This window comes from Bos indicus x Bos taurus, chromosome 1 (genome assembly GCF_003369695.1).
Source record: "Bos indicus x Bos taurus breed Angus x Brahman F1 hybrid chromosome 1, Bos_hybrid_MaternalHap_v2.0, whole genome shotgun sequence".
Classification (NCBI taxonomy): Eukaryota; Metazoa; Chordata; class Mammalia; order Artiodactyla; family Bovidae; genus Bos; species Bos indicus x Bos taurus.
The window spans coordinates 116,790,898-116,815,704 of NC_040076.1; the positions used below are offsets into that span (position 1 = coordinate 116,790,898).

The 24,807-nt window shown below is 47.4% G+C and overlaps 1 protein-coding gene across 1 annotated transcript; it reads left to right on the plus strand.

Moving 5' to 3' along the window:
* The first annotated feature begins 401 nt into the window (after positions 1–401).
* SIAH2 (siah E3 ubiquitin protein ligase 2) lies at positions 402–19,291 on the plus strand. The gene is made up of 2 exons (XM_027543587.1): positions 402–1,345; positions 17,717–19,291. Exons 1-2 carry the CDS (start codon positions 908–910, stop codon positions 18,272–18,274), a joined length of 996 nt encoding a protein of 331 aa, XP_027399388.1. The 5' UTR covers positions 402–907; the 3' UTR covers positions 18,275–19,291.
* The last annotated feature ends 5,516 nt before the right edge of the window (positions 19,292–24,807 follow it).

Here is a 24,807-nt window from a genome sequence, read left to right on the forward strand (position 1 = left end):
GGAAGAGCAGAACCAAAGAGTGGTTCAAACACATCCTTAATATCCCAGCACTAGGTCCTGCACCCGCTGCGGACCCATCCCGAGCCCCTTGCCCTGCTCCCGCCCAAAGCTCCGGGTCTAAGAGCCGCCCTGGACGCGGTCACGCCTCCCCCGCGCGCTGCTGACTCAACGCTGGGAAGAGAAACCTCTCGGTTTTTTCCGACCTGTCCCTGGGCACCCGCGTCCCGCCCCGCCCCGCCCACTATCCAAGCCCCCGCCCCGCCTAAAGTTATCCTTCGGCTTTCCGCCCGCGGAACGCGTTGGCGTGACTCCCCGGGGTGTGGCCAAAAAACTCAGGCGACGCCTTGCCGAAGGGCCGCCTCCTACGCGGCCCGGAAAAGGAGACCCCGCGCGGCGGCAGCGGCTAGCCGGGCATGCTCACTGGCGCGGGCAGGGCCCGCACCCCGGGCAGGAAGCGCCGGCGCTAGGCGGTCCCCAGCGCTGCCAGCTGGAGTCGGGCGGAGCCGGAGCTCCAGCTCCGGGTGGTTCTGCCAGTCCCCGCGCGCCCGGGCGGCCGCACACGTGTCCAAGCGTCACGTCCGCGCGCGCCCCCGGGGCTTGCGTCAGCGGCCGCTTCGGTAGCTGTTGGGCCGGGGTTCTGCGCACCGCTCGGCTTCGGGGCCGCGACGCCGCCGAGAGGAGGAGTTTGGGGGCGCGGAGGGGTGCTCCGAGCGCCGGGGACCGCAGAGATCGTCAGCGCGGTCCGGCCCCCCATCCTGCCCGGCGCCGATCGTCTCCGCTGCTCGGTCCCGGGCTGGGCGCGGTGGCGTTGCCCCGGAGCCCGCCGCCCGCGGGGCGCGCACCGCCTTGACCCCGGCGGCCCCGCGGCAGGCAGGCGCCCGCAGTTCCATGGTTGGTTCGGAGCGCAATGAGCCGCCCGTCCTCCACCGGCCCCAGCGCTAACAAACCCTGCAGCAAGCAGCCGCCGCCGCAGCCACAGCACGCTCCGTCCCCGGCTGCGCCCCCGGCCGCCGCCACCATCTCGGCTGCGGGCCCCGGCTCGTCCGCGGTGCCCGCCGCGGCGGCGGTGATCTCGGGCCCCGGCGGCGGCGGCGGCGGCGGCGGCGGCGGCGGCGGGGCTGGCCCGGTGTCTCCGCAGCACCACGAGCTGACCTCGCTCTTCGAGTGCCCGGTTTGCTTTGACTATGTCCTGCCCCCCATCTTGCAGTGCCAGGCCGGGCACCTGGTGTGTAACCAATGCCGCCAGAAGTTGAGCTGCTGCCCGACGTGCCGGGGCGCCCTGACGCCCAGCATCAGGAACCTGGCTATGGAGAAGGTGGCCTCGGCAGTTCTGTTTCCCTGCAAGGTAAGCCCAGGTGCCAGCCACGCACCTCCGCCTGGCGACCTCCAGGGACTCCTGTGTCCCCAGCCCATTCGCGGGCGCTGAGACGCGGTGGGCTTCTCTCTTATTAACGGGGGCGGGGGGGGGGGGGGAGTTTACACCGTGTTCGCCCTCCCCCATGCCACCTGTCCACTTTGGGAGCAGCTCTGGGCCGACTGCTGCCCGATCACTGACCCCAGCCTGATTGGCACGCGATCACGCTGTCCCCACCCGGAGCCTGCGTACTCTGCAGACGTGTACTCAGCCTGGGTAGAGCTGGGCCGCCGAAGGAAAACTTGGACCCAGAAGCTGACTATCTGTGGGGGACAGAGGAGAGGGGAAAGGAGCGAATTAAACGCACCCTTCGCCAGCGCTGGGCTTGGAAGGACTGGTAGTGGATTCCTCCTGTCCCCCGCGTCTGCCTTCTGCGCACCCCTGACACGTGGGAGCCCTCGGGAGTGTAGCTAAAAAAAAAAAAAAAAAAAAAAGGCGCCTACAGCCTGTTTTCCTCCAACAACAAGAAAACCTTGTAAGCCACGCCTTTCCCTCTCCTAGCCTTCCAAAGACTGAGGAGTTCTGTTATTTTACTAAGTGGGGTGAAAACAAGAGTTGATGGGGAATTTAACTGGAAGGGCAAGCAGGAGCTGTTGTTACAGTTCTTTAAAGCCCACCACTTTGTTTTTTGTTTAGTTAAAAAATTATTAGTGCCCTTGCAAAAAAAAAAAAAAAGGCACATCACTGAGACAAGTGAAAGACCCAAACGTCTCTCCTCCTTTCCCACCGATGTTAGGTTTAGTATGCATCTGCACGGGGTTTTTTCTAACCATGTATAAATACACTCTCCGCAGCTGAATATGGAATGGTAGATGTTAATGTCAGGAAGGTTTATACATGCACACATAAGTTTTTCTCCAAAAATGGCTTCTGCAGCTTGCTGACTTAGGTTCGTTTCATGACACATATTTTTATATGTCTGCAGGCTATCTCTATCTCACTGTATTTTAAATGGCTGCATAATTTTCCGTTGTGCGGTCATACTGTAACATCAGTTTACATCTTTTGGGTAAAAATCTTCAGGAGCAGTTTCAGGAGCAGATAGAAACATATCTATATTACCGCATTATAACCTAGACTTTTACCATACAGTTCATTTTTTAAACTTAGAAATAATGTCATTAATATTTTTGGAGTTTTTTTGGTAAAGCGCCTCATGGGCCATTTAGGCTCTCTTGCATTGATTTCTCTTTGCTGCTGCTTACTTTTATAGGGAAAGGGCTTATTTTTAAATTAAAAATAATCCACCAGAGAACTGAAGCTTGGGACGCATGTCAGTAAAATGAGTGATTTAATTTGGTCTGTGTCCTGCCACAAATAGGGCTTAAAATAGCATATTCAAATAAGCATTTGAACTTGTGTTTGAGCTATGGGTTTTCAGTCAACCTTCAAATTATCATGCTTTGGACCACTCCTCATGCAGTGCTTACTAATGCACCCAGCTCAGAAGTAGTTTGTCATAAAATTTACACAAAAGAGTTTCAAAATTTTCTTAGGGTCATGAACAAGGTGGCAGCCTGGTGATCAAGGGAAGATTTGGTGATTGGTGACATAAGAGTGGATATTTGAGGTTTGAGATATTTTGTGGAAGCTGGGTGAGTAGGTGGGGGATGCCCCACAGGGTTTCTGGGGAGCCATCTTCTCAGCCCTTCACTTTCCCCTAGGCCTTTAGTGGCAAACAGAAGAAATGATTTCAGATAAATAACATTTTACAAATGAGCATTTGATATCAGTCAGCTATCCCTATCTGCCTGACAATGCAGGAGATGCGGGTTCGATCCCTGGGTGGGGAACATCCCCTGGAGAAGGGAATGGCTACCCACTCCAGTATTCTTGCCTGGGGAAATCCCATGGACAGAGGAGCCTGGCGGGCTACAGTCCATGGGGTCACAAGAGTCGGACACAACTTAGCGACTGAACAGGCTATCCCTAATTTATTTTTTAAAGCAGTATCATAAGAGCATTATGTTGCTTGCTCCTTAGAGAATGGGGGCAGTTATAGCATGCTATATGAAGTGTGAAGTTTCACTTTCAGAATCCAGAATTCTTGTTCCTACTGAAGTATATATTCTTTCCTAATGTGATATGTCTTGAAGAAGAGGTCTCTTGGGAATCAAGGGTATCCAGTGTTTCTGTATATGTCACTGATTTTTAAAAAGGTCCCATTCTGTAAGACTGCGGCTGGACAAAGCCATTGCTTTGCGAGCTGAAATTAAACAAGGTCAGCCATCCCCCTACAGACCAGGAACCCAGCTTAGAAAGTGACCTTGGCGGGGGGAGGTCACTTTCTATAAATACATATATGTGAGATTTATAAAGCTGGAATATGCACACCTCAACTTTGATTGATCAGTAATCCAGACTATTGACAGGGGAGCTCAACCAGTTAGTCTGGATAAATCAAACTTGGATGGATACAGAGACGCAGCAAGCAACTGAAATAATATTCGTTGGGAAGGCTGAGAGCAATAGGGAGTAGTAAGGCCTGTGGCAAACTCCAACACAATGGTCTGCTTGGCCAGCCCTGTGCTTCACACTTGCTCCTGGAAGTCATAGGGACTGCCTTGTCCCCACTTGCTCTGAGTCTCTCATGGACTGGCTCATGGGAGAAAACCCGTGTTGGGTAAAATACCAGAAGCCAGCTCTCAAGAGTTGCTTGGTGCTGCCATTGTTTGCCTGAGAGACTGCCTCTGAGAGTCTGATGTTCTCATCTGTAATGAGGGGATTGGACTGTTCAACTTCTAAGGACCTGTAGCTTACTAGAACTCCATGAAAAGAAGGGAGGCTCTGTGGAATGCTTGTTTAGGCCCTCTGCATGCCAGCTCCTTTGTGTGGGTTATCTTTTATGAGTCTGCCTTTCTTATTCTCAGATGAGGAAACATGCGCCTATAGAGAGGTTAAGAGTTAAGTGACTTGAGATCACACGGTGGACCAGTCCATAAACCTTCAACCTGAAGGCACACATCCTTTGATTTGGAGTCTGAGGTTATATTCGGAGGCTCCAGATCACAACCTGAGGTTGACACCAGTAACAAAATCATCCAACTGGATGAGGTCACCAGATGGACACATCCCAGTGAGACAACATAGCTGCTGACTATAAAGTTTATTGGGAGGAATTTTGTAGGGCTTGGGGGGTGGGAAGATCAAAGGGTGAGGGGGAATAGCTTATGCATCCAGTATATGGGGGGATTTCAGTCCAGCTCTCAGAGAAGACAATGGCAACCCACTCCAGTACTCTTGCCTGGAAAACCCCATGGACAGAGGAACCTGATGGGCTGCAGTCCATGGGGTTGCGAAGAGTCGGACACGACTGATCGACTTCACTTTCACTTTTCACTTTCATGCATTGGAGAAGGAAATGACAACCCACTCCAGTGTTCTTGCCTGGAGAATCCCAGGGACAGGGGAGCCAGGTGGACTGCCATCTGTGGGGTCGCACAGAGTCGGAGATAACTGAAGCGACTTAGCAGCAGCAGCAGCAGCAATCCAGCTCTGAATTGCTCATGCTTCTATTGGCCCCAAAGTGGAAAGAAAGTGAAGTCACTCAGTTGTGTCCAACTCTTTGTGGCCCCGTGGACTGTAGGCCACCAGGCTTCTCTGTCCATGGGATTCTCCAGGCAAGAATACTGGAGTAGGTTGCCGTTTCCTTCTCCAGGGGATCTTCCCAACCCAGGGATCAAACCTGGGTCTCCCGCATTCCAGGCAGACGCTTTACCCTCTGAACCAGGGTATGAGTCACCAAAAAGGGACGGGGTCACATAATTAAAGGCTAGAGTCCTGCCAGCACCTGTGACAGAGGGCACCACATGCACTGTTAGCTCAGATCTCCTTTTAAAAAAGGATCTCTATCAGAGTATGGCTCTCTGCCACCCGGGGTATTTTTAGTCCATTCTATGACTTGTGCCATGCCTGAGAAGTTTTGACATCCTGTCCCCTTATCACAAACCCACCATCATCTCTGGAGAGTGTGGATGCAGGGGGAGAAGTGAAGGCTGACAAATTGGGGCCCCCCACTCCACAGTGTGTTTTAATATCAGCCAACTATTTCTCTCCAAAACCATGAGAAATGCTAAAACACACTCCAGCCCTCTTTCACTATCAGACATTTTCTTTCCACTTTTTCTTCGGGGCTTCCTTGGCGGCTCAGACGGTAAAAGAATCTGTCTGAAATGCAGAAGACCCAGGTTCGATCCCTGGGTCAGAAAGATACCCTGAAGAAGGAAATGGCTACCAGCTCCAGGATTCTTGCCTGGAGAATTCCCCTGGCAGCTACAATCCATGGGGTCGCAAAGAGTTATTTCTCTCCAAAACCATAGGAAATACTAATACACACCCCAGCCCTCTTACACTATGAGACATTTTCTTTCCACTTTTTCTTTGGTTTCTGTAGAAGTTTCTAGCAGCATTATCTCCAAATACTTAGAAAGCCTCGTCAGATACTTCTTCTCTGTAGTTGGATTGTGCCAGTGTTGTTTGTATTCTTTAAAAAAAAAACACAGGGACTTCTGCGATGGTCCAGTGGTTTAGACTTTGTCCTCCAGGGTAGGGGGTGTGGGTTCAATCCCTGGTTGGGCAGCTAAAATCCTACATGCCTTTGGCCAAAAAACAAACATTAAAAGAAAAGAAAAGACAATATTGTGACAAATTCAGTAAAGACTTTAAAATGGTCCACATTAAAAAAAAAAAATCTTAAAGTCAGATCAGATAATCCAGTTAGAAGTTAAAATGTGTGGACTGATCTAGTCCAGTGGGGAGAAATGCTAAACACCAGTAGGGACAGGTAATGCAAGGGAGAGGGGCATCTGCCATGTGACCTTAGGCTTCAAGCGACGGCAGGAGCAGTGGAGGTGGTTGGGAGTTGGACAACTTTTGCTCAACTCTGGCTGATTGGCCAGGATGGGAATGTGATTGCAGCCATGCCAGATCTTTGTTTTTTTTTTTTTTTTCAAGAAAATTCAGAAATCTGCATTTTTAAAATGTTAAATATCTCGATTTTTTTTTTTTTTTAAACATTGTCCAAATTCAGATTTAAAGCTAGCACTTGCAGGCCAAACCAACCATGTCTATAGACCAAACTCCAACTTCTGACCTGGTTCTCTTTCAGAAAACATCCACTGAGCCTGGAAGTTCTCATTTGACTCTGAGAACATATGAACTCTGGAATTCTGATAGGTCCCGACTGTTACAGCTTACTGCCTTTTCATCTTTGTTTTGCTGAGAGAAAATGCCAACATTCTGGCCTTTGGAAGACCTGAACTATTGTCCTATTGACTAGATGTTTGACACTTTGTTCAAGTCAGTCTATTTCTTTGCACCTGAATGTCTTAAGAGCTGGACAAGATGACTATACCAAGGATCTTCTTCTGCCTAAAATTCTGGAATCTAGTGAGCTGTTCAAGAGAAGAGGCACTAGTCAGGAGACAGAACTGGGTTCTCATCCTGGCTTTCTGTGATCTCAGTCCTGTCACTAGCTCCTTAGATCTGTTTGTTCATTAATTAAAAAGAACAGAGATAACCTTGAGCTGGTGGGTGCTCTCAGGTCAGATTAGCAATGCTGGCGAGGACTTCTTTGTCACCAAAACAGATGGAAGGTGGGTGGGATCAGAGCAGTTGCTAGGTGATGGGTGATCAGTCACCTAACAGTCTGAGGGGATAAGCCAATTTGCCAAAACCATTTCAGGGATCTCTTCCGAACCTCAAAAATTCCCCTAAGACAAAATCAGTTACTTTGGAAGTTATCCCTTCTGTCCTCACTCCTGGCTGAAGTTGACTGGGTTGGCCCATAGAAGCTTGTGCTGGCAAGCACTGGGGTCCACATGTGTTTCTGGTGAGGCTCAAGATTTTCCAGAAGACAACAGACAGCTTTTGAGTGTAAAATCAAGAACAGAAGCACTAGAATGCATGAAAAGAGTACTTGGAAGTTTAATGATGATTCTACACAGAGTTGGCCAAAGATTTTTCACAGGTCACCAAGTCCTGGAACTAGAGTAAATCATTGCTAAAGATTGATCTTGGGTACAGCCAGAGTGGACAAAAGCCAAAAGGCACAGCAGGTCTGACCTATAGAGTCCCCAGCTTAGGATGGATTAGAATTGCCCTTTTTGTTTTTTTCTTGGAAGCCCTATATAAAGTGCTGTATACACATGACCATAGGAAGACCTCAGTGTAAAATATCTTTATTGTCCAACTTGTGCATCTGACAAAATTTGTGAACAGTGGCGTTTCTCATTCACACCCGTAAGGTCCTCATTCTTTGAAAAGGGCACACAGTAGGTATACATGTGCCAGAGTGAATGCCAGCATTCACCTGAGTATACTTTCTAAAGCTCATGAGAGATGCTGAAAATTCCCTAGCAGAATTGCATCAACTTTGCCCCACACATCCATTCTCCATTTGTTTCTTAAAAACTGCGAAATTGACATTCTTATTGCCAGTTGGGTAAAAGTTGTAATCATTTTTATACTGTATAGTGTCCGTGAGATAAAAGGTCACCCCCTTTCCTAGTTTTTAGCTGTCGAGATGAATGGAAGGTATTAAATGTGTGGGCCTGGGCCCTATTTCAAAACTTTGAATTAATGGAGGTGGTGTCTTTGGGTCTTTCCTTCTCCCACTCCTCCCCTTCATCTCTTAACTCTGGTAGTTTTGAAGGCAGGCCCTACTTGAGCCTCCTGGTCCCAATCCTATCTGTCTTTACTGGTTGGTGACCTCTCCAAGCCTCAGTGGCTTTTTGCTAAAATGGGATGATGACTGTGGTAGTAATTCATGCAAAGTGCCCAGCACAAAGTAAAAACTAAATAAATGTGCACAGTTAGAAACTAACAGAAAGCAAATGATTGGAGTCTGAGGTCAGGTCCAGTTGCTCAGTCATGTCTGACTCTTTGTGACCCCCTGGACTATACAGTCCATGGAATTCTCCAGTAGTAGGAGCAGAGGAGTCTGGAGGCCTCCCTCAGTTGTGGTATCAGAGCTGTATTAAGGAGGATGAGCAGGGTGTCCACAAGAAAGGAAGGGATGGAATATCCCGATGGGGCTTGTGGGAGGCCAGTGCTTGTAGAAAACATTGTTTACCTGGTCCAAGCTGGGTACATTATCTCGTGTTATCCTCCTAATTACTTTGTAAAGGAAACAGAACATGGTTAACATCCCCCCTAAGAAATTTGCTCAAAATTTGTAAGTTTGAGGACTTCCCTGGTGGTCCACTGGTTAAAACACTGAGCTTCCACTTCAGGGGATGTGGGTTTGATCCATGGTCTGGGAATTAAGATTCCCACATGCTGAGCAGAAACCCCAGAAGGTGCCTTGTAATTATACACACAGTGTCTTTTCTGCTACCCCTCTGCCTGGCTGAGGTGATCTCCTTCCCATTCCAGGCTCACACAGTAGCTTCTGGAGGGATGGCAGTGGTACCCCTGAAGCTGCTAGGTGTAATAAGGATGCCTAGTTAAATTTTAACAGATAAATAACTGCCTGGAACGTTCTAGGCTGCTTATAATAAATAACTGCCTGGAACATTCTAGGCTGCTTGTATTTTTATTTGCTAAATCTGGCAGCCCTACCACTTAAGCTTTCTTGTGAATTCAGTTGTATCCTTTGAGAAATAAAGCGTCCAGAGAGGTGGAGCAGCGTTTGAAGGGTGGGCAGGGCAGTGAATGTGATCTCGCAGATGGGAAGCTGGCAGGAAGAAGGGTGTTGAGAAAGGCTGGACAAGGTCCATAAAGCCTCTCACTCCAGCTCCTGCTTTTGTTTGCTTCAGCAGAGATTCTGAAGAGACCTCACGAAACTGGTTCTCCAAGTCCACGGAGGGTATTGCCTGCTAGCTCGATCTATGGTCAGATGAGAGGTATACTCGGTCAAAAGTCAACTTTTGTTTAACACTTCCAAGATTAAAAAGAAACCCCTGCCATCCCAAGGAGTCTTTGTATGCACACACACATGCACACTTGGACACACACACCTCCCCAAAAGCAGGATGTTCTCAGATGACTGCGATAATAAGAGGTCGGATTCTCCCGCCAAGTCACCTTCAGTAAGAAAGCCCTGCCACGTGGGGTTTGTTGACTTTTTCTTAGGCAAAAAGGAGAATTTTTAAGCCCAAGGTTTTCATGAGCATTGCCTTCTCCGGAAGGAAGTTTATAAAGTTCAGTGTCAGTCTTTGCTTAGCCTCACCACTGTTCGACAGTTCGGGGACTGAGTGACACTGTCTTCTCATACTATCATCTGTGAAACTAAGACTGCACTCTGATAATTCTGCCGAGGTGAGGAGTGTACTATTTAAGTGAAAATCCGCTGAGGTTCTTAGAGGAAAGATGCTAGACAAACAGATGCAGGGTGAGCATTATAATGAAGTCACAAAAAGAGATGTCATTTCTCCTGCTCCTCAAGTCTGAACTTCTCCACTGGTAATAACAGTCAAGGACTGATTATTTGGCAGGTAGTTTTATAGACCCACTCAGAGGTGACAGGGTAGGCAGGCTCAACCAAGGTCACACAAGACACTGGTTACTTGAGTTCCAATCACAGCCACTCTACCAGTGGTTGCAAAGACACCGTAGGCAAAAGTGACATACAGCCATCAGAATGACAACAGCATCCTGTTTCCCCATCTAGGTAAGGTTTCAGAAAAGCTAGAAACACCCCCGTCGAAATAGTTTATATAAATAAAGTATGTGAAATGCCTTGGTCAAAAATTACAGAAGTCATTCAACCCAGAATGAATGAAGTCTAAAATATGCATTTTTTTCTTACATGGTCTCAAGATCTATTGAATTATTTTTTAATTCTAAGTTCCACAGTAAGACTTAATTAAAGAAACATGGTGGAGAGAAATCATCTTTTGCAGATAAACCTAATATTTATTCATCTACCAACAAATAGTGGGTGAACAGGAAGCAGGCAATACATCAGTAAGTCAATAAGCAAAATTAACAGACCCATAAATTAATTGGAAAATAATGTGGGATCATTCAGTGATATTTTGGGGGGAAGATAAAAAAAATTTTAGTCACAAAAGAGCTAGCTTTGATTGCTAGAAGTCCTGTTAGAAAGTGGTAAAATTGGACTTCCCTGGATGGAGGAGCCTGGTGGGCTGCAGTCCATGGGGTTGCTAATAGTCGGACACAACTGAGCAACTTCACTTTCACTTTTCACTGTCATGCACTGGAGAAGGAGATGGCAACCCACTCCAGTGTTCTTGCCTGGAGAATCCCAGGGACGGTGGAGCCTTGTGGGCTGCCATCTGTGGGTTCGCACAGAGTCAGACACGACTGAAGTGACTTGGCAGCGGCAGCAGCTGGTCCAGTGGTTGAGAATCCACCTGCCAACGCAGGGGACGCCGGCGGGTTCGATCCGTGGTCCGGGAAGATGCCACATGCCACGGAACGGCTAAGCTCATGTACCTCGGCTCCTGAGCCCACGAGCCACGACTACTGAAGCCTGTGTGCCCTGGAGCCCGTGAGCCACAAGAAGAGAAGGCACTGCAGTGAGAAGCCTGTGAACCACAACAAAGAGCAGCCGCCGCTCTCCACGAGAGTAAGCTCACACGCAGCAACAAAGACCCAGCGCAGCCGTAAATAAAAATTTTTAAATGTTAAAGAAAATGGTAACATTTAAGTGTAACTGCTGGTTAAGATATAAGTTTTACCACTATATGGGTCTAGACTAGGTTTAGCTGCAGCTCCCACTTGATCAAGTCTAAACAATGTTGAGAAACAGAGACTTCAACCAATAGCCTTTTATCGTCTGCTGATCATACCTGTTATACTGTCAGGATCCATCCTTCCCACTGAACTAACTCTGATTCCATTCATGGGGTCACTTCCCCAGTGCTAAAAGGGGTTTCCCTGTTTATGAAAGAGGTGCAGGTATGTTTCATACCTGGAGCTCCTCTTCCAGATGTGGTCTGGAAGCAAACAGGAGTTTCCCTTGGAGCACTGAGGGTGGTGGATCAGGAACCTGGAAACCATCGTCCAGGGCCATCGATCTGTCAGGTGCCCACAAACCTCTGGAAGGATCCGAGGAGCAACAGAGAAGGCTCTCTTTTCTTTGAGGGGGGAGGGGGTCAAAAAAGTGTTGGTAATTGTAACAATTGATGTCTTCACTGCCACATTTTGTTGGTTCACTAAAATGAGTCCCAAGAGCTTCTAACAAAAGATAAACTATTAGTTTAGTTGCATTTACATGCAAGTATGTAGTTAAAAGTATATTTTCTTTGAAAAAGGAAAAACTATCACAATAATCATTCAGATCTGCAAAAAGAATCTCTACCCCCAGAAGGATGAATATGCTTAGTCTCTGGGGCTTTTTGTTAATATTTGTTTTTATTTATTTGGCTGTGCTGGGTTTTAGTTGTGGCACACGGGATCTTAGTTCCCTGACCAGGGATCAAATCCAGGCCCCCTGCACTGGGAGGTGCAAAGTCTTAGCCACTGGACCACTAGGAAAGTCCCTCTGGATTGTTTTATATGATTTCAGATTTACATGACACTTGCAATGTTAGTACAAATTCCCATATGGCCTTTATCCACATTCACCAGTTACCTCCTTTTTGCCCACTTGCTTTACTGTTTGTGCTCTCTCCATTCATATATATATATATATTACATGGAAACTGCAGACACCCTGTCCTTTTATCCCTAAGTACTTCCCTGTGTTTCTCCTCTAAAATCAAGGACATTTTCTTATGTAATTATGGTACAGTTATCAAAATCAGGAAATGTGATACAGTGTAGATATTCTTATGTAATCCAGAGTCCATATTCAAATTTCAGCGGTTGCCCCAGTAATGCCCTTTGTAGCAGTTTTGGTTTCCCAGTCCAGGGTCAGACGTTTGGTCATCCGTGTGCATTCTGTGATGCTTACAGCTTATTTAGATGGAAAGGAAGTGCAGTTTGCTTTGGCTTACCCCAAGACAAGGTCATTTCCTGGCTCTAATTCAGACGTTTATAAGCATCAGCAACAAGTATCTACTATGTTTTGCTTTTCTTGAGATGTTGTCATTTGAGGTACTGGCAGATAGTCTGCTAATACACTTCACCGTTTCCTAGGAGGTAAGCAGGTGGAGGCAAGGCGGTTACCTCACAGTCCCCAGAGGGACCTGGTTGGTTCCCAGTGCCTCCAGTGTCGTAGACTGTTGATTGTTGAGAGTTCAGCAAATCGTCCTTAAATTGCCTGGACTCAGATTTAATTAAATAGGTGAAAAAACTTGTTCTAAACCAGTCATGGAATCCACGACCTTCACTAGCACCCAGGCTAAGAATTCCGTTTATATACTTATTCCTTAAACAAATATAATATGCCTGTGTTTCTTGAATAAATACCAGGTGTCTAGTGTTTGACTATGTTTCTGACGTACCTTGTCACGTGTATTTGTGTGTCAAGGGGTCTCTGTGCCAAAAAGGAGAAACCCTTGTCTAAATTCCAGCTTAAATAAAACCACCTTCAAACCCCATGTCCAGGGAAAGAATTGGCACTATTTACTGCTTTCTGCAAAGACATCAGAATGAGGCACCAGGGTCCTCTGTCGCCTTTTCAGAGCAGCAGAATGTGTTTGCACAAGACTTTTGAGCCGTCGCAACGTGAAAAATTTCTAAAGGAAAAGTCAGAAGTGTTATTTCAACATTGCTTTGCTGGGCCATCTCTCCCCCTGCCGTGCATTCTTCTTTAGCTTTGGGCTTGTGTGTGTGGTCGAGCAGCCCCTGGCCCCCAGCTTAAAGAGGGGTTTACTTAAAGCAAATCCCACCTCGAGCCCCACCCCCCAGGGGAGATGAGCAGATATTTCCTGAGGGGGAAATCTCATTTATAACCGCAGATGTGTCCCAGGCTGCAGGCAGCCGTCTGCAAAGCAGCCCAGGTGCTTTATCTCAGAGACAAGTGTGTGCCTTGAAGAACCGGTCGTCTCAAGAAAAACGGGCATCCTTTGAACCCTCCCACCGGGTGGGCAGGCCCTGGCCAGAGCGAGAGGAGGGAAACCTCAGGACTTTCTTGCCAGATGCCAGAGAAGGCGAGGAGGGCCTAATTACTGGTTACTTGTTTGTGATCTGCTGCTGCCTCAGTCCTTGGGGATAGCCGCGTTTGGGGCTGTTTTTCTCCTTGCAAACCAGGGAGAAGTTATATTTGAACCAGTTTCCAGAAACAGCATATCTGTGGACCCTGGGTTTTGTGTATGTTGGGTGGTAGGCTGGGAGGGCTTGGGTGGGGAGATCAAGGCCAATTTCTTTTTCCGCAAAAGATTGGTTCTTTGACTCCTAAGCTGCTGTGTTCAGAGAAAGAGCCACAGAGGATCCAGAAACTCAAGGCTCTGACCCTGGTGTGGCCATGGATGACCACATGGCTGGGATGAGTCATTCTGTAAAACGGGTGGAACCAGTGCCCCAGCCTCCATCCATGCTGCTCAAGCCATTGAGGTCTAGCTGTGTGTTGTGGCTGGATTATTTCCTGAAGTGCCTCAGGTGGCACCCGCTGGGCAGGGCAGTGACCAGCCGGACCAGCTTCCTGCTGTGGCCCCTCCTCACGCCTGGGAGTGTGCCTGCCCAGCCGGGTTGTGTCACTCACTGAAATCAGGGGCTCTCAACTCGGGTGATTTTGCCACCCAGGAGACATGTGGCCATGCCTAGTGACATTTCTGGTGGTCACCACGTTGAGCGAGGGGGACTCTCCTGGCATCTTCAAGGCCAGGGATGCCACTAAACACCCTCCAGCGCACAGCACAGCCCCCAAACCAAGACGCATTTGCTCTTCGTCAGTAGTGCTGCTGCAGAGAAACCCTGGAAATGAACTAAACTGTCAACGTCCTGGACGGAACCTGGACCCGCCTGCTCATTAGGTTTTGTCCCCAATACATGCTCCGCTCACCCCGCGCTAGAACCAGATGGAACTATTCCTTCCACAATCTGCCTCCTCCCCCGTGAGGCTTCCCATACCCCCCTTCGTCAACGTGTCTCCACTTTGAAATCACCTGTAACCCCTGCCCCCCCTTCTTCCTTTGCATAGGTACCTGTATTTCTGATGTGTTCGAGCTGTTTATTGTTGCATGGTATAGCCCCTCTGACAGCAGACGCCACAGGGGCGGGATCTGCGCCACAGACGGTGGCAGCCCTTAGAAACCCTTGGCGCTTATCAAGAAGACACAAGCCCAGGGACCCATGCAATTTGGGTTTGCTCCTCAGAGGCCCCTAAACCGTTCTACAGGCTGCCTCAGGAGATTTGCAGACCCCAAAGGCAGCCCTCTGATCCCTGCAGGAGCACTGCTAATGTAATGACAAGAGCATCATTCCAGAACAATGGCGAGACTGTCACAAGTGTCAGATGTGGCGCGAGAGTGCATGTGTTTGTGTGCGTGTGAGTGCACACATGTTTAAAGTCCAGATCTTTTCTTTTTAGAGACCACCATCTTTAATTTGGTCGTCCTAACAGTGGCGCCAGTGGTCATGAAGACACGCCCTCACCCATGATGGAAAAGAGAAGGAATAGATTGGCATTAAAGTTCAGCTTGTTCAGAAAAAGCAGAATAAGCACGTAACACTTTAAATTTTTATTTACTTAAGTTAATAGAGGCAGCAGTAAGATTTTTTCTCACAAGGTCACTGTCCACACAGATGCTAAGTAATGCCTGGTCTATTTGTGTATTTTGGGGAGGTCCCCTGTTCTCTATATTTGGGTGGAAGGAAAAGTATGTGACTTGTAAGGCAAACCAATAATTCAGAATATAAATATTCCTACCTGAGTTACACAAGAAAAAGTTCTCAAATGATTGCTTGGTGATAAATATTTGTTATACATTTGGTGAACCTGGTGAACCTGGAGTAGTTTGGGGCTTTGGGCTGGGGAAGGAGGCAGGTGGTACTTTTTCTGTACATTCTAAGCCAGAGTTCTTCTCGTTCCTGGAATTATTCCTGGGCGACTGTGGTAAACAGCCCCTTCTGAAAGGTCTTCAGATCCAAATATTGAGGGTTTGTTTCAGCCAGGAAATTGGCCAGGTTCTGGGTTAATTTTTGCTATTTTTATTGTGTTGGATGTGTGTTTTTAAATGCTTGGCAGAAGTGTCTCACCCATCACTCACAGAAGAGTTTCAGAAGGCTCTGCATTCTGAGCCTCACCCTGGATTTAAGACAAAGTTAATAGAGATTTGGTTTATTTAGGGCCTTACACTGCTAGGAACACAAACTATAAATATATCTGGATAAGTAAATTTGTTCCTTCTTCTTGATTAAGTTTTATACCCATGCTTTTAAAATTAGTCCATGGTTTTCAAAGATGAATAAGCAGTTCCTACAGGCAAAGTATTAATAAATAACAGTGAACTATTTCTGCCAATTTCTACTGAAGACCATTATAATTCACGTTAGGTATGGAGGAGGAAGGAGCTGCATGTCTCTCTCTAAGCCACCTTCTTCTTCCTTATTAGGGGAGACTCATCTCCCTAAGGGTGGTGGCGGCCTTCTCTCCTCCGTATCTGCTTCTCAGTGACTGCAGTTTAGTGTCTTGTAAGGAGAAGACGTTCAGGGCCTGCTTACTGCTAGTGATTTAATTCAGCTGCAAAGATCAGAATTTGACCTATCTTTAAAATTTAAAAGGGTTTATTCCTTAAGGACGGGTAGGGAGAAGCAGAAACAGCTGTGGGGTTCAGTTTTGTGTTTTCAGCCTTGGACACGGCATCTTAGAAAAATGAAGCAGAGGAAGTCCCTGGTGGTCCAGTGGTTAGGACTCGGGGCTTTCACCACTGTGGCCCTGGGTTCAATCCCAGGTGAGGGGACGAAGATCCTGCAAGTCGCCAGTGGGACCAAAAAGAAAATTGATGTGGCCCTGCCATCATTTGATGTCTTCGTGTCTCAACACGGGGTGGGGGAATCCAAGTGCAGGAACCCAAATGGCGTACCTGCCACTCTGGGCTCGGGGAGGAAGCTGACTTCTGGTTTCACCTGAAGAGGTCATTCAGGTTTCCTTATTCTTGACAAAACTACAGCATAGTCCTCTGAGCAAGTGTCTACTGGTGGACTCACTCTCCATCTGGTGTCTGGGAGTTAGCAGGGTCATTCTCATGAAGTTTGGGTACAGAAGTCTTAATTCCTGTGGTGTGGTCTTTTCTCGCGATAGATGTGATTTATCCATCAGGAATGTGCAGGGAGAAAAAGGTTTTGTTCCCTCCCTATTAAGGCAGCGTTTGAAAGACAGACTGTGTCAGGAAACCCGCCTAGGACAAGTACCCACTCTAGCACCCACTCTAGTTCCCCTTCCTCCTGGGCCTGTCAGGAGGACCTGACCACCTGGTCACGAGGAGGTGAGCACAGGGGCCTGAGGAAGGGGTCTGAGGCAAGTCCAGCGGACTTTGAGAGGAGACTGAGGCCCTTCTCACTCTAAGCTCCACTGGCTGGAACCAAACTGAAAAGCAGTCTCCTGAGTTTCTGAATGTGCTTTCTTTTCCTAAAAAATGTATGTCCAAAGCCCACCCTTGGGGCGAGGGGTAAAAGGTGAAGGTGAGGTCACGGTTCTAGCAATGTGAGGGGTCTCCAGCCCTCTTCTGCACTGGGCTGGTCACTCCACCAGCAAGAGCAGGGGCCACAGGGCAGCTTTCCCACAGCCCACCTGCCGCTCACAGTTGGAGCCAGGAAGCAGTGGACGGGGCCAATGGGGGAATTACACCATCTGCAAGACTGTCAGTGAAAACTAGTCCAAAGACGACGTTCATCCTGGTCCTACCCCTTAGCAATTCTGTAGTGCTAGTGGTAAAGAACCCGCCTGCCAATGCAGGAGATGCGGATTCCATCCCTTGGTTCCATTCCTTGGTTGGGAAGATCCCCTGAAGGCGGGCATGGCAACCCACTCCAGTATTCTTGCCTGGAAAATCCCATGGACAGAGGAGCCTGGAGGGCTACAGTCCATGAGGTCACAAAGAATCGAGCATGATTCAAGTGACTTAGCACTCAATGCACACAAGCAATTCTAAATTCTTTTTAAAAATCTTTAAATTCACAGAAAATAAGGGGAAAGCCAGGTTTTCTAGGGCTGGCTCCACAATTTTGTTTGAAAAATTTGTAAGAGTACTTCAGTTCTCATGTTTTCAACAATGTTGGAATAGGGGCGGGAATGCAGCTCATTCCTGGCCAGGATGGGCCCCTGATCTTATGCATGGCAGTGCAGAGGATGAATAGGCACTGAGATGTTTCAGTCTGCAATATTTAACTCACCTGGAACGAAAGTAGTTGAAACAAAAATGCAGTTTGAGTCTGGAAAACCTGAGGTTTGCAGCCTCAGAGGTGGAGGAAGCCCCCAGTGTCTCACTGTGCTGCTTTCTGTCCCTGCAGTATGCGACCACGGGCTGTTCCCTGACCCTGCACCACACCGAGAAGCCGGAGCATGAAGACATCTGTGAATACCGTCCCTACTCTTGCCCTTGTCCCGGTGCTTCCTGCAAGTGGCAGGGGTCCCTGGAAGCCGTGATGTCCCATCTCATGCACGCCCACAAGAGCATCACCACCCTTCAGGGAGAGGACATCGTCTTCCTGGCCACAGACATTAACCTGCCAGGAGCTGTGGACTGGGTGATGATGCAGTCGTGTTTCGGCCATCACTTCATGCTGGTGCTGGAGAAACAAGAGAAGTATGAGGGCCACCAGCAGTTCTTCGCCATCGTCCTGCTCATCGGCACTCGCAAGCAGGCGGAGAACTTCGCCTACAGACTGGAACTGAATGGAAACCGGAGGAGACTGACCTGGGAGGCCACGCCCCGGTCCATCCATGATGGTGTGTCCGCAGCCATCATGAACAGCGACTGCCTGGTGTTCGACACAGCCATAGCGCATCTTTTTGCAGATAATGGGAACCTTGGCATCAATGTGACTATTTCTACATGTTGTCCGTGACGCACCGACATGATTTGGGCGTGGCGCTTTCTGGTTAATAAAGGTTTTTATAGGTGTTTTATTCACAGTGTCTTCACAAGTCAGGACCCACAGTTTCCCCGTGTCCTGTCTGAACAGCAGCTTCCCATCTGGCACTGGCCCAACGAAGTTCATTAAACCGGGACAGAGGAGGTTGGCCAGTTAGTCGTTTGGAGGCCATCCTATGATCGGAAATCAACTTGATTATTAAATTTTACTTCCTTCCTGAACAGCACCTGACAGGTTGCTCGGGCTCCTCTAAGACCAGGATGTTTGTTAGGAATTGGAGGCTCCTTCCTGCCTCCCTGTATTGGTCCCTCCAAGTTGACGAAAGCACAGTGACTGTCAGCAGAGTCCTTAACTTTGCTTTTACCTTGTGTTTAAGGAGGTAGGAATTGTTTTACTACATTTTAAACAGTGTTTCTCAAACCGATGGCTAACCAGTGTGCACAGAATCAATGGCGTGCTTATCTGAAACATGCAATTTCGGGAGCCTGCGAATTTAACAATCTCATCAGGGGATGCTTTCCAACAGTAAAGTTTGAGAACTACTGGGTAAATTGTGGGAAAGGGTCCAGATTTTAAAGGTGCTTTCCGATTACCCTCTACTGATTTGTCTGTCTTTCTACTATTTCATCCACACACACCCCCACTCCCAGATTAAAACAAGAACCACAGCTCCCCACAAACAGTCTTGAGATCTAGTCACTCTCTTGTGTTTGGGAGGGACTGCCTAGGAAAGCAGAAAGGGTAGCCATTGATAGCTCTCACGTAGTTAGTTTTTGCTCATCACTAGTACAAATGACCTGTTTACACCTGGCTTCCCTCAGAGGCCCTCCTTAACTTAGATGGTGGGAAAGACTAGATCAGTAGAGTTGGAAAAGCTTTATAACCAGTGTCATATGCTTGCTATTTAAAGGTATGTGTTGGGTTTGGTTTGTTGGGTTTTTTTTTTCCACATTCACTTTAGTTTTTTAATAAATATTTTTCAAAAATGAATATTCTGCTTCATCTTGAGTGGAATGATGCATACTTATTGGGTATCTACTGTGTGCAGGTGCCATGAAGCTTCACCCCTTTACCCCTAGCACCCCCTTGGAGCTTTCACCGTTTCTCTGTGAAGAAACAGGCATTTGTCCAAGACCACAGCACAGATCGCTGGCACCACTGGGGTCTGAACTCACTTCTCTCAACTACAAAGTGTCATGGGTGTGGTATGTCTCCTCCTTGGAGTGGTTCTTTCTGTCTGACAGTGCCAGGGCTTGTGGACAGAGAATACTTTTCCTGGTTTACAGAATCAGAAGGAAGAGGTTTGGCTGTGATGTCCGGAGCACTGGGTTTGAGCCAAGGTGACCCACTACCTTGATCCCAACCCTGAACTCTCAAAGCAGTTCACAGTTTTAGCCCCGAATACCGGGTGAGAATGGACTGCTTCCCTTAGTGGCCCGAAGGTATCAGAGAAGTGCCAGGCGGGAGTGATGGCTTTAGACTTACTTCATATTTCAGGTGAGTTGCAGGGCTGAGTTTTTAGCCAGGAAATAGTTTAGCAGTTAAGAAATTTGCTAAAGTAACTTACCTTCAAGACTGTTCTTCACATAAAGGTGAAAAGTAGGATGCGTACACGCGTGCGTGCTCAGTCGGCTCAGTAGCGTTCGACTCTGTGGGACACTGTGGACCGTAGCCCGCCAGGCTCCTCTGTCCGTGGGATTCTCCAGGCAAGAATACTGGAGTGGGTTGCCATCCCCCTCCTCCAAGGGATCTTCCTGACCCAGGGATTAAACTTGCAGCTCTAATTTCTCTTGAATTGGCAGGCAGGCTCTCTAGCACCATGTGGGAAGCCCTCCCCCGCCCCCCAAAAAAAAGCAGCACCATGAATCAAAGGACAGGCTTATAATAGGTCGAGTAAATGAATGAAAACCACAGTTCTCGTCATGGAGAAAGTCATATTTCAAGCCGGTACACAGAGGGATGCCTGGAGCTGAGACTAAGACTCAGGAGCAGGCAGACTTTGACCCTCAGGGTGGAGCTGGTCCAGGAATGGCTGCCCAGTGCAAACGTGACACTCAGGCAATATATTTTGTACAGAAACTAGCCAAGCTCACTGACATCCTATGGTGCCCATAGTTCACCCTTGTTATATGTGATAGAGGAAATCAGGACCAGAGGGTAAACTATAAACAAAAGACAGTAAAGGAGCAGACAGTGGAATCAAGTCACCGCAAAAGCATAAAATGGTAGATGATCGGCATCAGAAGGTCAAGGGATGGGCGGGCAGTCACACACGGCATGAGTGGCAGCACAGAATCCAGACTTCCTGACTCCCTGTTCAGACACTTTCTAGAATGTAAATGAAAATAATGTCGTAGGCAACAAAACTGAGCTTTTACTTTCCATAGTTTTCTAAGTCTCTTTAGTCTCTGTCCCTGGATATCTGTGAACTTAACTTTTATTCTCCAACTTTTTTTTAAACTTAACCATTTTCTGCCAGAAAAACAAACAAAACCCCCCAGGTTATTCCCTGTTTTAAGAGGAAGTGAAAAATAGTGAAACACTATGTAAATTAAAGTCTGTCCTTTTAGTTCTGACTGTAAAATGCAATTTAAAATGCATGATAGGATTTCCCTGGTGGCACAGATCCCCAGTCTGGGAAGATTCCACATGCTGCAGAGCAACTAAGCCCATGTGCCACAACTACTGAGTCCTCGTGACTCAACTGCTAAAGTCTACATGCTCTAAGGACCTCGAGCCACAACTAATAAAGCCATGGATACAACTGCTAAAGCCCCTGCGTCTAGAGCCTCTGCTCTGCAACAAGAGAAGCCACCACAAGGAGAAGCCCGAGCACACAACTAGAGAGTAGCCCCTGCTCGCCACAGCTAGAGAAAGCCCGAACACAGTAAGACACAGAAAGAAAAAAAAAAGATTCTAATATACCTTGAAGAAAATGTTAATACTCATTAATTCTGGGATGCAGGAACCTGGTATGTGTTATATTAGTATTAACATTATTCTCTGTTTTTTAAAAAAATTGTTTTTAAACTAACCAATTGAGATCACACGTTCCCAACTTTTCCAAGAGGAGGAACTAGCCTTGGTTTCCGTGGATTCTTAAGATTTAGAGGATTGAGAGGATGGTGTCCTCACAGCAAACCGTCCAGTGCAAATCATGGGAAAATTGAGAAGAGACCAATGAACCATCATTACATCATGGAGCACACCCAAGTAGAAGCTGAAACTCCACCCTCAAACAGCAGGGCTTCCGACGTGGCGCTGGTGGTAAAGAACCTGCCTGCCAATGTAGGAGACATAGAAACGTAGGTTGGATCCCTGGGTCTGGAAGAGGGCACTGCAACCCACTCCAGTATTCTTGCCTGGAGAATCCCATGGGCAGAGGAGCCTGGTAGGCTACAGTCCATGGGGTCACAGAGAGTCGGACACGACTGAGTGACTTAGCACACACGCACTTGTCTCAGCATGCACTTTGTCTCATCCCAAAGAAGGGTAATGCCAGGATGTTCAAACTACCACACAATTGCACTCATCTCACACACTAGTAAAGTAATGCCCCAAATTCTCCAAGCCTGGCTTCAACAGTATGTGAACCATGAACTTTCAGATATCCAAGCTGGATTTAGCAAAGGCAGAGGAACCAGAGATCAAATGGCCAACATTTGCTGGATCATAGAAAAAGCAAGAGAACTCCAGAAAAACATCTACTTCTGCTTTATTGATTATGCCAAAGCCTTTGACTGTGTGGATAACAACAAACTGGAAAATTCTGAAAGAGATGGGAATACCAGACTACCTTATCTGCCTCCTGAGAAATCTTTATGCAGGTCAGGAAGCAACAGTTTGAACATGGAACAACAGACTGGTTCCAAATTGGGAAAGCAGTACATCAAGGCTCTATATTGTTACCCTGCTTATTTCTATGCAGAGTACATCATGTGAAATGCCGGGCTGGAGGAAGCACAAGCTGGAATCAAGATTGCCGGGAGAAATATCAGTAACCTCAGATATGCAGATAACACCACCCTTATGGCAGAAAGAGAAGAGGAAGTAAAGAGTCTCTTAATGAAAGTGAAAGAGGAGAGTGAAAAAGCTGGCTTAAAACTCAACATTCGAAAAACAAAAATCATGGCATCGAGTCCCATCACTTCATGGCAAATAGATGGGAAAACAATGGAAATAGTAACAGACTTTATTTTAGTAACAGACTTTATTTTCTTGGGCTCCAAAATCACTGCAGATGGTTATTGCAGCCATGAAATTAAAAGATGCTGCCTCCTTGGAAGAAAAGCTATGACCAACCTAGACAGCATATTAAAAAGCAGAGACATTACTTTGCTGACAAAGGTCTGTCTAGTCAAAGCTATGGTTTTTCCAGTAGTCATGTATGGATATAAGAGTTGGACTGTGAAGAAAGCTGAGCACTGAAGAATTGATGCTTTTGAACTGTGGTTCTGGAGAAGACTCTTGAGAGTCCCTTGGACTGCAAGGAGATCCAACTAGTCCATCCTAAAGGAAATCAGTCCTGAATATTCATTGAAGGACTGATGCTGAAGCTGAAACTCCCAATACATTAGCCACCTGATGTGAAGAGCTGACTCACTGGAAAAGACCCAATGCTGGGAAAGATTGAAGGCAGAAGGAGAAGGGGACTACAGAGGATGAGATGGTTGGATGGCATCACCGACTCAATGGGCATGAGTCTGAGCAAGCTCCAGGTGTTGGTGATGGACAGGGAAGGCTGGAGTGCTACATTCCATGGGGTCACAGAGTCAGACATGACTGAGCGACTGAACTGAACTTGTCTCAGCAGCAGAGTCCTGCACTTCCTGTAAAATACCATTCCAAAGAAATTCTCCTTGTCCCTGACTTCAGGCTCCCAGGGCTTGCCAAGTAGCCGGCAGTGTGACCTTAGGTCCATGAGGTGACCTCTCTGGTCCCAAATATCCTGATCTGTAACACATGAAGTTTCATTTTCTAAGTGTTTTTGCTCTAGTACTAATTTCCTGAGACAGCTGAGCTACTTAAAATTAAAGTTGAGGTGTATAGTCATTGCAGCAGGGCTCTGGATGCCATGGTTCAGGGATAATTGATCCAGTGTGTGTCATTCAGAGTTAGCAGGTGAGTCATGCTCTAGCCGCTTCTCAGTTCCCCTGGTTTAGAGCCAGGGATGGGACTTGGGCATTGAAACCAGCTTTGCTTTGTAGTTCTGGCTTGAGGGGCCTGCGGCCTTGACTTTTCCTGACTCATGCATTCTGTGTTTGAAGTATGATTATAATTTCACTGACCTGTGCTGGCCCCGAAGAAGGGAGCCAAGCGTTCTTCAAGAATAGGAAATCTCACCGCCCTCAGTATTAAACTTTCTGCTTCTGCTCCTCATGTGAAGCTTATAATTTGTGAGGACTTTTCTGGTGGTCCAGTGGTCAAGAATCTGCCTTCTGATGCAGGGGACAAGGGTTTCAACCCTGGTCGAGGAACTAAGACACCACATGCCAAGGGGCAACTACTGAGTCCTTGAGCCACAGAGAGCCTGTGTGCTCTTGAGCCCAGCTCTGCAACAAGAGAAGCCCTCACATCGCAAGGAAGGTACAGCGCAGCCAAAATAAAAATAAAACCTTTAAAAAAAATTCTTATTTGTGAACACATCTGTCTTGGAGTCTCCAAAAGACAGGGCAAGAAAGAATGTCAGACCCTGCTGATACCAATACCTGCTACCACCGTCACTATTTTCCAGAATGACTAGATGGATAGAGACATACAGAAGGGAAGTCACTGGCCTAAAAAAAAAAAAAAAAAAACTAGTTAGAATTTTCCATGGTGATAACATGGTGTCTTCTGTATTGAATGTGAAAGTCACACAGTTGTGTCCAACTCTTTGTGACCCCATGGACTATACAGCCCATGGAATTCTCCAGGCCAGAATACTGGAGTGGGGAGCCTTTCCCTTCAGGGGATCTTCCCAACCCACGGATCAAACCCAGGTCTCCCGCACTGTAGGCGGATTCTTTACCAGCTGAGCCCCAATCTGTATTGAACAAAAGGGGAAAAACTATAAAAGTAATTGATCTACAAACTGACATTTTATGATACTTAAGACAAATGAAAGAAATCTGTCCCTAGTCGTGATTCCACCAACTTCTTCCGGCTCCACTGTCACCACCTGGGCCCGGACCACTATCAGAGCTCCTAACAGCTTGGCCTGCCTCCCTCCTGCCCTGCTCCAGCCTAGTCCACACACAGGCAATCACAAGGCTTTTAAGTCAAAATTGATGGTGCCACAAACTTGGCAGTATTTTCTCTCCAGGAAGCCTTGTTGTTTCCTTTCACACCACTTTCCACAATGGCAAATGGATATTGTATTTGTTCAACATCTGCCCCCACCCTTTTGACAAATTCTAGGCTGAAAGAGATTGTGAAGGTTTTGTTTGTCCCTGGTATCCCCCGCACCTGGGCATCTATTAATACTGACTGAATAAATTTCTCCTAACGATTAGTCTCAGAGTAGC